Genomic DNA, 15,712 nt, shown 5'->3' with positions numbered 1-15,712 from the left:
ACCTAGAGTCTGTCATACAGAGTGAAGTTAAGTCAGAAAGAGAAAAACAAATACCGTATGCTAACACATATATATGGAATCTAAAAAAAAAAAAAGGTTCTGAAGAACCTAGAGGCAGGACAGGAATAAAGACGCAGACACAGAGAATGGACTTGAGGACACAGGGAAGGGGAAGGGGAAGCTGGGATGAAGTGAGAGAATATGTATACGTACAGCTGATTCACTTTCTTATACAGCAGAAACAGCACTGTAAAGCAATTATACTCCAATAAAGATGTTAAAAAAAAAAGTGTGTATATGGGGCAGTCTCTACATTACCTGTGAATATAAAGTGAAGTTAACGAATAGACCAAGTAGTTTCAGGCTATGGAAGGGAGAAAAAAAATGTCTAGGGGGGATGAAGAAGGCTTCTGTGAGAGAGGACACAAGATAAAGTTTTAAAAGGTCAGATGGAAAAAAAGAGGAGACAAAAAGCACAATCTTGGGGGATTTCATAGGTTTCCAAATCCACAGAATGGTTATCACAGACTGCAGCACATTTTAGCAGGAAAGGGACTGGATAAGGGACAGCAGGAAAAAGTAAAAAAAAATAGTTTGTTCCCTGAGGATAACCTGATGGTTCTTATGATACATCTTTAGAGCCAAACTGCATGAAGTCTGGTGAATAGTAAAATATTGGGGCTTTTGCCAAATAAAGGGAATATCTAAGATTACATTATCAGTAGATTAGATAGTGGAAGAGCCACATGGGTAGATGTGTGTGTGTATGTTTGCTGCATTCTCACATAAGTTACCAGTTGCACATAATCGAACAGCACTACCTCTCCATCCACTTTTCTATTACTTGTCCTACTTTGTGCCAATTTCCAGTTTTCTCCCCAACACCCCTTGTTTCACTGTTCTTCTTTAAGACATGGGATAGGGATTTGTCAAAGTCAATGAGCACTTTATTACAGTGAGAACGTTCCGTAATGAACAATTCAGCAATTTAATGAGATTCTGTAGATCTGTCTCCAGCCTGTCCGTCAAGTTTCACTTCTATAAAGCACCCTGACACTAATCCTCTGGCATACCCAATCTTCACCCTGGGCTGAATATTAGATTCTTCCATGGTATATTGCATTACTAGTATAACCTCAGCAAAAATGATGAACTTAACTATACTTGAAGCAATATAACTGGACTGATTTGATTTTTATCTATTGGGTTGAGTGCGAGGGAATTACTTATTTACTAAGATAAAGCAAAAACAGTTTCTTATTGCCTGCTGAATGACTAAATTGATAATATTTATGTGAGTCTTTTTTAATCCTTTCTTGAGGACCAGGTATAAAAAAAAACATTGCCTGCAGCGGAAAGCAGCTTTTGAAATTCTACATTATAAAATTAATAACATTTAGAGAGGCAATTATGATAACTCTTATGTGAATAGTATGGAATTTTTTGGACACTCACACATCTGTACATTACCATGTCGATATCGGGCAGTGCCTTCAACTGTGCCACAAGAAGAGAAGCCACAAGGATAGTTGGCTCACATCTCAATTAGGTTAGAAATAATTAAATACAGAATTCATTCTAAGTCTTTGTTTTTCCCTTTGGGAAGGAAAGAAAAATTTGGCAGTTCCTCACTTTGAGCTGACCAGAGTAATTCTGATGATTTGTGTTTTCCATAGATAATTTAAATTCATACCAAAAACTCACCCTCACCAACACTTTTGACCTCTGCCTGAACAACCATTATGAGAAATATCTAAGAAGCAGAAAATAACTTATGGCTTGTATTTTTTCACTGATATTTTCTTCTCAAGACAGCGTGGAATACTGGAGATATGAGGGCAGGTGTCAACAAAGCTGAATGTGAAGGTTGGCTCTGCTCTGTAACCCTGAGGCAAGACACTGAAGCCTCGTTTTGCTTGTCTGGAGGATGGAATGATAACAACCATCCTTCAGGCCTGTTGTGATGATAAGTTAATAAGTCCGCAAAGAGCCCGGGTCCTGAAAGGCCCTCAGTACACTGCAGGCCTTATTATCCTCACTGGTGGAAGCAACAGTGAAGAGGGAAGTTGCTGATTAAAGTAAGATAAAGAAAGAACTAAGGGAGGGTTTCCCTGGTGGCGCAGTGGTTGAGAGTCCGCCTGCCAATGCAGGGGACACGGGTTCGTGCCCCAGTTCGGGAAGATCCCACATGCCGTGGAGCGGCTGGGGCCGTGAGCCATGGCCGCTGAGCCTGCGCGTCCGGAGCCTGTGCTCCGCAACGGAAGAGGCCACAAAAAAAAAAAGAAAGAAAGAAAGGAGAAAGGCACTGGGAAAATTAGCAATCAGTAGAATCAGATGCTGATAATTAACAGCTACCTATGACTCCATTTTGTCCAGAATTAAAGTATTCTCTGAATGTCATTTGATAAGATACAAGGTATTCATTGCCTCATCAGCTAATAGAAGACTTCATATTTTCCCTTGTATTCTGTATATAAATATTTTTCAAATGATCACGAAATCTTGAAAGTATGGCACCCTAGAAGTAACAGGATGGCTTAGCCACTGCTTCAGAGTAAGACAGACAGTATAAGAAGCAGGGGAAGATGGGCTCTGACTGTTTCCCAAAGACACTGTGTGGATTGTTCAAGGATAGTCACTGGGGATGAGCAGAAATGGATTTCAATTGAATAATCAAATTGAAAACACAAAACATCCTCCTGTCCCCTAGGCAAAGGGTATCTGAAAAGAATGCTATGTCAGGTGAAAAAGCAGGGCTTAGGAAAATAGCAATGAATGCAGAATGAACTAAGGAGGGAGATTTTTCCACTGTGAAGGGAGGAGAGCTTCCTCTCATTTAAGGTCCCAGCTGCTCTGTACTGCAACAAAGAAATGTTTCTGAATTGTTTCCAGGAAAGCTCAGAATTTATTCTGATTCCATTGGTCTTAAATAGGCATAAATACCACTTTACAATCCATCCTTCTCATATTCAGTTTAAGTAACTATGTTTCGCAGAGGAATAAAAACCCTTGACTATTTCTGATGTAACCACCTTAGGTTCTGGGAAACCACGGTGAGGGTGTGAGGAATCTCACCTGCGATTCCCTGAGTTAAGCTGACTGGGCTGAGGCCTCAAGCCTCAGGGCTGGTGTTCTCCAGTTACTTGCCCATCAAGGAACACTGACTTCTAAGACTTCAGTTCCAGTGTGGACCAAACCAGACAAAATAGTTGTCGTCGTTCCTCAATCCTTTAACATTTAATCATTCCTTTTCATCATGACTTCACGCCAAAAGAGGACCCATGCAGAGTGCCCTTACCTGCCAGATCTGCTCTTCACTCAAGGAGGTCAGGCGGTCGCTCTTCAGGACCTCCTGAAGCAGACAATAAGGGAGCGTTAGAATGTCTTCTGGGCGACTCTTCAGGAGCTCAGAGAGATGTTTCACTAAGAAATCGATCACTGCCTTCTCCAACAAAGTGAGGTTAAAGAGGTCAGCAAGTCTGTACAGATCCAAGTAATTAAAGCTATTTAATTCCTGGTGCCAAAAAAAAAAAAAAATGGAGAAAAGATCTCTTAGAAATCAATCCAAGAAAGAGCAAGCAAGAAATTCAGACTGACTCCCTCAAGTCTGCATGACAAGAGTGGGAGAAAGGGAACTGCACTCCACTGATAATGTAAAAAACAACACCAACAAAATCCGCAATTATACGGCTCTGGGCAGAGAACTGTTGTTCTAGAATTTAACATTTTTCCTTTCTTTGCCCCTCTTAAAACCAATATACTTAAAGACATCTTTAAAAAGGGACTGAAAGGGGTTTCTGGTTTTACTGGTTAAAATGTTACTTTGCAACTTTTTAGAAACATTTTACCAAAGAAAACAATTTGTCTACCATATTTTACAGCTTTCAGGTGGTAAGTTTTTTCTCCTAAAGATAATATGAGGGCAGGTAGAGTGGGAGCCATGACTAGATGACAAAAACTATAGCCCTACTCTTTTTCGAAAACTTCAAATTAAGTACAAATTTGAGTTAAAAACAACCTATCTTGACTTGAGCTAAAACAAAGACTGTTACATGTAAAGTCTCAGGAAATGAAGATATCTCACAGATTCCTGTCCTGAATAATTCTATATTGAATCCACCTGAGATGGACGATTTATAATTGTTCTTTGCTTTTTGTGAGCCTCAAAAATTCAGGCAATCAATGACAATCTTTTCAAAGATTTTCTAGAGCAATGCTTCATTGTGGGGGGATTCTACCTGTCTCTACAAGTTCTCAAACTCAGAGCCAGAGCTCTAAAATAATGCCCCCAGAGAGCCAGGACACCTGTGAAACCTTTGCCTTGTAACTCTGCAAGAACCATAGTGGGCATGCAGGTTTGTTGATAGAAAACTTACCTATTTCAAGTAGATTGAGAGTGGGCTGTGTCCCAGTTTTCCCTCATTTTCAACTTGCAATTATTATTACAATATTTTCTAGTAACTTAAGGAATGCAGAATACCATCAGATAGCTATTTTACTCCATTGAGTTATTAAGTATTTTCAACATACTTATCCCTTTTTCTAGTAATCTAACAGTATTAAGAACTCTTTCTAAAATCTTTATATTCTATTTTAATGTATCGGTTTCCATAAAATTTTAAGGTTTAAAGGAATATGCTCTAGATCGGCACTGTCCAACATGGTCACCACTAGCCAGATGTGGCTACTGGGCATTTGAAATGTGGCTAGTGTGATTTGAGATGTGCTGTAAGTGTTAAATATATACTGAAAGCAAGGAGTAAGAAAAATAGAATATAAAATGTCTCATTAATAATTTTTACATTGATTGTATGTTGAAATGGTATTATTCTGGATATAGGGGATTAAATATATTAATTTCACCTGTTTCTTTTTACTTTTTAATGCAGTACTAGAAAATTTAAAATTAACATATGTGGCTTCCATTAAGTTTCTATTGTACAATGCTGTTCCAAATAATGAAATGTATAATGAAGAAAGTGTAAAAACAGATCTCAGAGAAGCAGCTGCATCATCACCACGGCTACCTGATTCTTTTGTTTGTTTGTTTGTTTGTTTTGTTTTGTTTTACTTCAGATTCTATTTCTTTTGGTGGGAGATGACACTTTAATTACATTCCTAACAGGAGTCAAGCTAGATGACTTCAGGAATCAGCCATAAGATTCTGGCTCTTAATAGCTCTACTGGCCAACACAATTGAAAAGGAATAAATACTTATCTATAAAATGAAGTTTACCACAGTTGACCACTAAAATCCATTACAACTCAAATATCTAAGGGTCCACTCATAGCTATTCAATTAAAATATCTGGGCTTGCCATCCAGCAGATTTTATCAAAGGAATACTGCATATTTTGCCTCCAGCATCAGGTTTTTCAAGTAATGTTTAAACTTATTCTTCAAATCTTACTTTTTCCTATTGGTAAATTCTACTACGGGAGGAAAGAAGATGTAACCCTTGCACATGGAGCTTCCACAACGTACTTTAGGACCATCTCCTCGGGATGAATAAGTTATTTCTGGTCAATACATCTATGAAGCCAGTTTAACTGCTCCAGGACCCTGGATACGATTTCAGTGTCCCAGTAAGTCACTCTGCAGTCCCCCAGACGCGTGATGGGGGTCGGGGAGCGGTGTCAGTGCCTTTCAGGTACCCTGGGCACATGCGCAAGCCCTGGTTAAAGGTCCTAGGGCAGAGCCCAGCCGCACCACACAGAAAGATGAGTACGCAGAGGCGGAAACAAGCAAGCTCTGTAAAGTAAAAGGTGGACGGGCACAGCTGAGGAACAGTGTTTTTTTTTCCCACTCGTTCTGCCAAAAAGACGTATATGGCTGTGAGTTTGGGGCTGGATTATGTAGCGGTAATCAAATATTCTCTGTTAAGCATCTTTATATCTTTGTATAGAGACACTGGGTTTCTTCTGATTAGAAGCCTGCAACTTAAATACAGGCCAATTCAAAACTGCGGACAACCAGAGAATTAATTTAATTTAATACAGGATTTTAAAAAGTGTGCTTCTTTTCTGCTGTGTTTCGTTTGAATGTAATTATTTAATGCCTGCTTCCACAGTCCTGAAATGTTTTTGTTTCCTAAGGGTATAATTTTATATAACTCCCAAATCCAATCTAACACAGCATTTGATATTAGTGGAGAACTAAGGCTAAATGCACAAGTGTCAATGACTAAGTGAAGAGCAAAGGGGAACTGAACTGACACATACCCGTGTACAAGAAAAACAGCAGTTAAAAGTCTGCTCGTGGACTTCCTTGGTGGTGCAGTGGTAAAGAATCCACCTGCCAAAGCAGGGGACACGGGTTTGAGCCCTGATCTGGGAAGATCCCACATGACCCGGAGCAACTAAGCCCGTGCGCCACAACTACTGAGCCTGCGCTCTAGAGCCCACGAGCCACAACTACGGAAGCCCACGTGCCGCAACTACTGAAGCCCGCGCGTCTAGAGCTCGTGCTCCGCAACAAGAGAAACCACCGCAGTGAGAAGCCCGCGCCCCACGACAGAGTAGCCCCCACTCGCTGCACCTAGAGAAAGCCCGTACACAGCAATGAGGAGCCAACACAGCCAAAAATAAATAAATAAAATGTTAAAGTCTGCTCCCTATCTTTACCTTTTCATTTCTCCTCTCTTCTGCTCAAAAACATAATTTCCCCAAATCTCCTGTGCTTTTTATGTATATCAAAGGTTTCCGTTCCCCTTGCCATGCATACTTAGCACCTCGGTAGTTACACTGTGTAAACTGGGGAGTTGAGGGAAAAAAGAAAACCTTCACTGAGGTCTTGATACTACAATATACATTCCTCCTACTGGAGCCAATGTGTTTATGTGAGTCTTAAGCAAAATCATCACTTCTTGTTCTTTTGGCTAAGACCATATGCAAGCAAAATAATCACCAATAATGCTGCTTTTAAGGATTCCCATTAATGTGATTAAGGAGGTGGGAAGCAATGGTTAAACTGAATTATATGCTCACCTGTAACACTCTGCATGGAAAAAAAATCATCACTGTTATGAAAGTAGTGCCATTATGTTTCTGGTTATAAAAAGTAATAAATTTGTCCATTTCATAAACTTCAGGAAGTACAAAGTATGGGAAAGAAAACAAAAATGATTCATATTTCCCCATGCAGAGATAATCACTATTAATGTTTTTGTATATATTTCTAGACTTTTTTGAAAGAAGTCTTTTATATATCAAAGAAAGAGAAAGAACAATTGTACTCAGGAGCAGAACAAACTGTCAACAGCCATAGGCACTTGGAGGCAACCCAGGTTGGTGGACAAGAGCAAAGGCCATAGAATCAGGTAGACCTGGTTCAAATCCAGTGCAAATTCTTATCGTTGGCTATGACCCTGGGTCAGTCACTGATCCTCTGTTATTCCCCATTTACAAAATGGAGAGTTCACCCAGTTCATAGGGTCATTGTGGAGATAATGAATCAAAAGCACTTACCACACGGCTTGGCACATGGCAAGCAGACAGTAGATTTGGCAGGCAAGGAACAATAAAGGACATTTGAGCATTGTTGTTTGGCATCCATAATCCCTGATTCATCACTGATGCAAGGAGGTCAAAACAGAGAATGTGGTCCCTTTAGATATCAAAGTCTTAAGTAAGCTGCACCATTAAATCAGGGAGAAGGAGGACAGCCAGAGTAAAAACCATGCAATTGAGTTGTAAACTGATTACATGTTAATGCCTCTCACGTCTATATTATTAGCCCAAATCTCTCTCCTAAGCTCTGAATTCATTTTCCCAACTGCCGATAAGAGGACATCTTCCCTTGGATATTCCACAGCTATACTGAACTCAACATGCCCACATTGAACTTATGTTTTGCAAACTTGCATCTTCTCTTTGTTCTAGTTATGAGATTGTCTCCCTTCTCTTACATTCTGTGACGCAGAAATCCAAGTGCCCAGGTAGAGGCAGTGGTTTTGAGTTGAAGTCACAGCTCAGCAACAAGAAACTCTCTTTTGAGTGAAAGGAAAATCTTTTTCTTTTATTTTTCTAAAAAGGTTTCATTTCTGTCACACTGCTTCTCACTTGAAATTGCGTTTCTATTCAGAATTATGGTGCATACATTGTTGTTCTTTGGGGAATCTTTTTAAATAGTATTTATTTTCCTCTGGTTTACGGCTACTTGGCTTTTCTCTTCCCTTCTATTTGTTTCTTATAGTGTGAACGACAAGTGAAATAACAGAAGAAGAACCATAAAATGTGTCCCCAATCCTATACCAGCTATGGAATAAACACCAGTTTTCCAAGCGCAATAATTCTTAAACCTCATATATTCCCCAAATTCGGTCTTTTGGTGTGGTCTATTTCTCTAATTAATTAAAATGGTTATTCCCTAGATTAACTATTGAATATGGTAGGGAAAAGAAAGCACAAGAAAGGGAAATACTATCTTATGTTGGCTTACGTTCAAATGTAATTACTTTTGTGAGGCAAATTACTGGGTGGTGAGGACATGAGTGGTAGGCAGTAGTGTCGTTTGGGGGCGTGGGTAAACCCTGTGGCCCTTTTACCAAACCAGGGGAGGCAAAAAAGTCCACCTTTGTGATGGATGTCTCCTGGTGGGGTTCTCATCTGTAGCTGAGTGACTGGCCACTGTATTAGCAAGTGTCTTTCAATATCCCAATTAAGCAAGTACTAATAATTAGTGATGAAACTCCATACAAGACTCTTTTTATATTATAAAGAAAGATTAGAGAAGATTTAAGCCTATCCCTGAACCAATGTCACCCAGACTCACATTCTAATACACTTTCTTGAATGCGAGAAAATGGTGCAGCCTTATAGCTGAGGTCTGCATGTTCACTGCACATAACCCACGGCCTAGCTCATGTATGCCACAGCCTAGAGATGTGTTGATGTGTGCCAACAGTGATACAAGCTGAGAATCATTAATGCATATTTCTAATACAGAGTCTCTCTTAGTTTCAGTCACACCCATGTTGTGTCCCAGCCTGTCAGTAACCCCTTGACCATCCAGCACTGCAGTTTAATCATAGCCCTGGCAGGGGAATTATGTGGAACACAGAAAATATTTGTCATCTTGTGACTGCATCTACTGTAGACTATCCCCAAAATCTGCCCCACAAATACTCTTCCTCAAATCTAAGAGTCCTTGTTAAACTGACAAGATTAGGAAATCTGATGAAGATGCTTTAATACTAAGGATACCCATGCAAAACATGGCCTTAATAACACCTATTTCTCTTGTTGGCTCATGTAATTCTGAGAACATTACTAACTTACAAAACAAAAATAAGCATCAGCAACCTGTACTATAAGAATGGAAAACTATGGCCTATGCTCAAGATAATAAGAAACCTCTCTCAAGGTCAAAATAAAAGTAAATGCCATTTTGATTTCCTGAATTCCCTCCTCCCCCCTTCTAAGATAACCAAATTGAACAGGATTCCACATTTTTCTAGGTAATAACACTCAAAAGATGTGACTATTTTGACAATGCTGTGTTTCACTGTTATAATTATAACCTTTTCCAATTATTGATGCTCTTCACTTATACCCCCTTCAAAATGTCACCTCCATTACCACATGTCAATACTTTACTACAGATAAAGATGGTCAGGAGAGATAGTGATTTCTATGCCTCTCATGTAATAACATGCATGAAACTTGAAGTTCTATTATAAAATGTTGATATTGCATCACATTCTGAGGAGTCCTCTAAATGAGAAGTCACCCTTGTTACAGAAGTCAAGAAATCTTTTTTTAAAAACTATGCCCGGGACCTCCCTGGTGGCGCAGTGGTTAAGAATCCGCCTGCCAACGCAGGGGACACTGCTTTGAGCCCTGGTCCAGGAAGATCCCACATGCCGCAGAGCAACAAAGCCCGTGTGCCACAACTACTGAGCCTGCGTTCTAGAGCCCACGAACCACAACTACTGAGCCAGCGTGCCACAACTACTGAATCCCACGCACCTAGAGCCTGTGCTCCGCAACAAAAGAAGCCACCGCAATGAGAAGCCCATGCACTGCAACAAAGAGTAGCCCCCGCTCACCACAACTTGAGAAAGCCCGCACGCAGCAACGAAGACTAAATGCAGTCAAAATTAATTAATTAATTAATTAATTAAAAAAAAAAAACTATTCCCAAATAGATTCAAAATAGCCTGATACAGGGACTCTGCATATAATCAAATCAGTATGATTTGATCTTTAGCAATGTTAACCAGAAGTTAAATAAAACTATTGTACTGGCTGCTTATAGAGACCAAGTACCAAGTTAGACATAATAAATCTGAAGCCCGTTGTCAGTAAGTCCTAATGCTTCCCACTTCAAGTCTCCTGTCACAAACCACCAAACTTGTCACTAAGCTATTCGTGCATGTTATCTTCCAATAAGTAAAAACATTCCTAGTAAACTACTAAGAAGGTTTTACATCTTATGTTTTTTGTATCCTGTACAATGCTAATCACAATGCTTTATCACAGATTGTAATTTAAAAAGTATTTGTTGGATTATGAATTTAAAAGAGCAACATGTTTTTAAAAAGTTGTTTTTTGTTTTTTGTTTTTGTAAAAAGCACCCCCACGACTTCAAATGGAAAGAGGAAATGACAGTTTGGGTATAGGTCTGATTTTACAATTGGGCAAAATAAACAGATTGCTCACAGTTAAGTGAGAAAGGTGCTCTCAAATATTTGATCTGAACTTAGAAAGTTCTCTCTTGATGCTAACTACCCATCAGGGCTTTTATATAATTGGTTAACATGGGGGAACACCCACTTGTGGTGCCAAATGCATCCGGCCTGGCTTCCACAGTGAATCTCAGGTCTCCTGTCTTTTTACATGTTGATTTTTCTTTCCTTCTTAGAATGTCAAAAAGGAATCTTACTTCTCTTTGTATTTAGTGATAACCAGAAATATATAAATGTCTATGCTGTTTGCCGAAAGTATATCAAGCATTATCAGTGTTGGGAGGAGGACGACAACCGGAATTAGCTTCCTCTTCCTAAGCAAGACAGACCACTCCAGCGGGAAGGATTGTTCCTTCTTCTGACTTCTCATTTCAGGAGCTACTTGTATACTTGAATATTTACTTAACCCTTTGCCACTGGTTACATACTTTTTCCCCTAGTTGTGTATAAAGGTACAGACTGTATCTGTACTTCTTTAGATCTTCCTCTCAGTCTTCACAAAGAGCACTTTATAAACTTTGATGGATGGATAGTGGGTAAATAAGAAAGAATATCAGACCTTTAAACAGTCAACTTTTATTGCCTTTACTTCTTAGTTTACAGGAAAACATTGATTCTCCTGCTCCTCTAAAATTATCCAAATATTTTAAATATTTGAATAGTAAATATTAAATAAATTGATTAAATATTTTAATCTTTAAATATTAAAAATGCCTAGAATGTTAGCCACTCTGGAAATAAATATGGCAGCCCAGAAAGAGAGAGAGAGAAAAGAAATAGCTATTGCCTAAACTTTTCATAACTGTATGCTGTTTTGGGGCTACCATTCAATATCAGGTGTATTGTCATTTTATTCTTTATGACTCAGGAAGATTATAAGTTCAACTTGTTGTGCATGTTTATTTGAGTTTATAATTTTATATTTTCCCTGTCGCTTTCACTAGGTTGTAAGTGTGGAGACAAGGAACTGGCTGCATGCTTAGTTTGGAGTTGTAGAAAAAGCACATGATTTTTTTTTTTAAAAGAGTTGTTAAAATAATTTCATTAGTGTATCAGTCAAGGTTCTCCAGAAAAATAGGAGATACACAGAGAGACAGATTTTAAGGAATTGGCTCACAAGATTGTGTGGGCTGGCAAATGTGTACAGCAGGTCAGCTGGCTGGTAACTCAGGCAACAGTTGAAGGTACAGTCTTGAGTCACAAATTTGTAGATCAGGCTCACTGGCTGGAAATTCAGGCAGCATTTCTGTGTTACAGTCTTGAGGCACAATTCCTTCTTCTTCAGGAAGTCTCAGTTTTTATTCCTAAGGACTTCAACTGATTGGATGAGGCCTGCTCATCAAAAGTGGTCTCCTTCATTTAAAGTCAACAGATTTTAGGAAAGCACATGATTGGAAGCTGACACATATGGATAGCCTCAGCAAGTGATTAACATCTCATTAGAAAAATCGGAAAGGTGATCTGTGATAAGGATTTCCAAAAACATATGTAAAGTACCTTCCACATAGTAGATGCTCAACATACAGTAGCTGTCTCATTATTATTATTCCCTTTTAAAAATACTACCAACAGTGCTTAAGCTATAGCTTTGCATATTCCACAAATTTTACTCACTGATAGGGTAAAGAGAAGAAAACACTGAATGTCTAATATGGACTTTGTTTTTCTACAAATAACAGCAAAAATCAAAGTTGTTGTGTAACATCATTCATTTCTTTTGTACTTAAAAAACACTTCACCAGAGAGAAAAAAAGGAGAATAGATTGAGACATTATACTGGACCATCACCAAGTATGTATTACTATAATGTACTCTGGTTCCCATGTTCTATATTACACACAGCAGAAAAGACACACAGAGAAATCTAAGGATGGAGGAGCTGCATTTCTTTATGACCTTATTTGAAAGATAAACTCCTTGGAGGAATACAATTTATTCAGATTATCAAGACCCTGCTGTGCAAATCTACATTCTGGGAGCACACTATGGAGATCAAAAAATATTTACTTTATTCTGTTGGGTATAAAAGCTTTTAATGAATGCATAATTAAGGCAAAAAAGAGTGTATACAGCTTTAGAAATTCCACTTCTGAGCCAAGCCATTAATATCCAAGGCACCATACCCAGTTGTGATTCCACCTGTTTCCTAGTTGGATTACAACCTAGTTATGAATCAAGGCATTACATGACTACAGGACCTGGTGCTGCAGAAAAGGACTGCACTCCAGGACTAGAGAAAGCAACATAAAGGGCTTTGTTGTGGATGTGTGGTGAAGGGCTAGCCCTTTGGAACATGTTGAAACAAACAAATAAACAAAACCCCAAACCTTGGGGTGAATCATGTAGGAAAAAAGTCATCATGCATATCATAAAGGGACCTGTAAGTTTTCTCCATAACATCTTATATTAGAGTTGATGGGATACAATCTAACAGTTATGGAAGAAAAAATGAGTAAATCATTGACAATGCAGGCCAGATTATTTGCGATATGATAAAATAATGTAAAACCAGGTATTTTTATTTGTATAAATATAGAGATATAGTTATATTTGTATACAAACAAACATATCTGGACAGCTGAATGCAACTATATATTCATGTATTGATACAAATATGCATATGACACAGTGTGATTAAACTAAAACAAAACATTAGCAGCAATTCAAAAATACAAGAAAAAAACCCAGCATGCTCTAATTCTTGGAGTCTTTGAAGGCCTGTTTAAATATATTTGTGCTGTATAACAGAGGAATTCTACAATTAGGTTACTAGTACACTTTCATAATCAACTGTATGCATAATATCCAAGGCTCATGAATAACTTTATATTGCTCCTTGGGAAAGTCTGTAGTAAGCTGGAAATCCAGTATGAAGGAAGCACAGAGACACAGCCATCAACAACTAGTAATTCTGGCCCCAGTCACGATGTGCTGCAAAATGCTACTGCAAAGTTTACTAGAGCCGTCTCAGCACATCAGGTGATTACCACTGAATTATGGACTATAAAGAGGAAATTAATGTATACTTTTCTTTCTTTAATCAAAAATAGTCTATCTGAGCAACTGGAGCTTTAAAACAAAAATTTCAATAATCACAAACCTTTTTTGAACGATGAGAGGCAAAATCAGGTTAAAATTTTTTTAAAGAATAGTAGAGCCTGGAAGTAATTCTGGTATATTTCCTTACTTAGTGCTGCTACCCAAAGTCAGCTGCTGAAAATTCTGCAGAATTTCAATAATCTCTCAGTTATCCACATAGACTTTCGTCTTAATCATTATTATACGTAAGAATGAAGACTGGTAAGGTTTTTTGTTTCAAGTCTTCATCGTTTTGGCTTTTTATATTCTGGATGCTATGCAGGATATATAATATCAATATTTTACATATTTACGTATTTTATATATAATGTAAATTTTTCATAGATTTATAACTGGGACCAGTTCAAATTTATCTAGATATTATGACACTTTCAAAATCTGAATATCAGTGACTTAACAGGCTGGTAACTGATGTGAATTGAGGTGGCAAGAGCATCTGAAGCAGTGGTTCTCAAACTGTAGTCCCCAGACCAGTAACATTAGCATTACCTGGGAACTTGGTAGGATGCAGATTCTCAGGCTCCTGCTCAGACCTCTTGAATCAGAAACTCTATGGGTAGGCCCCAGCAGTCTGCTTTAACCAGCTATTCAGGTGATTCCACACACGGTCAAGTTTAAGAACCACTGATACAGAGTACACATTTGAGTGAAGAAAGAAATGACTCTAACCTGCATAAATATATTCTTACAGCAGAACAAGATGCATGACCCCTGTCTCTCACCCCAGACTCTGAAGTGGGCAAACATTATACTCAGTGTATGGGGCTGAGGCCACAGTACCTGAAGCTGAACTAACGACACAGATAAGCAGTCATTTCCCAGCACATGTCCCTCGAAAGGCAGCAAGGAAAAGATCGGCAGCCTGCTCTAAAGGATGTTTGTGGAGGGAGAGTGAAAAAGGGGGTGGGGGAGATGTCTAGGAAGAAAAGACACCTGAAGAGAGGGAGGCATATGGACAGGAGTCTCCTTGTAAGGACTAACTTAGATCTTTCTTCTGTTAAACAAATGCACTGCCTGTATTTCCCCTAGCTGGGGAACTTAGGATACCATGCAACTGTATTACAGAAAATTCCTATCACAGGGAACTCTCTCGGCACGTGTAGAAGGAACGCAAACAAACATGCGTTTCTAAGCAAGTGCTATGCACTAGAGCTAGAAATAAAAGATTTTCCAATTTCTCCTTGAATTCTGTATATGAGGATGCAACAATATGTTTTATTTACAGGAAGGGCAGGGAAAACCATAAAACAAAACTTCCTACCTAAAAAGCAGCAACGCCATTGTATATATGTGCCACATCTTCTTTATCCATTCATCTGTTGATGGACACTTAGGTTGCTGCTTATATACAATGGAATATTACTCAGCCATAAAAAGAAACAAAATTGAGTTATTTGTAGTGAGGTGGATGGACCTAGAATCTGTCATACAGAATGAAGTTAGTCAGAAAGAGAAAAACAAATACCGTATGCTAACACATATATATGGAATCTAAAAAACAAACAAACAAAAAATGGTCATGAAGAACCTAGGGGCAAGACGGGAATAAAGACACAGACCTACTAGAGAATGGACTTGAGGATATGGGGAAGGGGAAGGGGAAGCTGGGACAAAGTGAGAGAGTGGCATGGACATATATACACTACCAAATGTAAAACAGATAGCTAGTGGGAAGCAGCCACATAGCACAGGGAGATCAGCTCAGTGCTTTGTGACCACCTAGAGGGGTGGGACAGGGAGGGTGGAAAGCAGGGAGATGCAAGAGAGAAGAGATATGGGAACATATGTATATGTATAACTGATTCACTTTGTTATAAAGCAGAAACGAACACACCATTGTAAAGCAATTATACTCCAATAAAAAATAAATAAATAAAAAAGTAGAAACACCAAGTATCATGTTGCTTTTAAAAGCATCAATTTTTA

At 38.6% G+C, this 15,712-nt stretch overlaps 1 protein-coding gene across 4 annotated transcripts in view; it reads right to left on the bottom strand.

The window, feature by feature from the left end:
* Positions 1 to 15,712, bottom strand: part of KLHL32 (kelch like family member 32) — a 223,371-nt gene that overhangs the window by 75,637 nt on the left and 132,022 nt on the right. Inside the window, exons 1-2 of one of the 4 annotated variants that reach the window (XM_081250419.1) lie at positions 7,467 to 7,528; positions 3,299 to 3,514 (exon numbers count right to left, since the gene is read on the bottom strand). The exons of 2 other annotated variants lie outside the window; for them this stretch is intronic. Coding sequence is in view for 1 of the 2 variants with exons in the window: in XM_081250420.1 (XP_081106546.1) it covers positions 3,299 to 3,514 (216 nt within the window). In the remaining variant the exon portion in view is untranslated. Of the gene's footprint in view, positions 1 to 3,298; positions 3,515 to 7,466; positions 7,529 to 15,712 lie in introns of those variants that run through there. One more of the 4 variants, XM_081250420.1, reaches the window with a different exon arrangement.

Source organism: Mesoplodon bidens (genome assembly GCF_964165515.1).
Source record: "Mesoplodon bidens genome assembly, chromosome: 12".
Taxonomy (NCBI): domain Eukaryota; kingdom Metazoa; phylum Chordata; class Mammalia; order Artiodactyla; family Ziphiidae; genus Mesoplodon; species Mesoplodon bidens.
The sequence above is the reverse complement of the archived record's forward strand: the minus strand, read 5'-3'. Positions and strand labels throughout refer to the sequence as shown.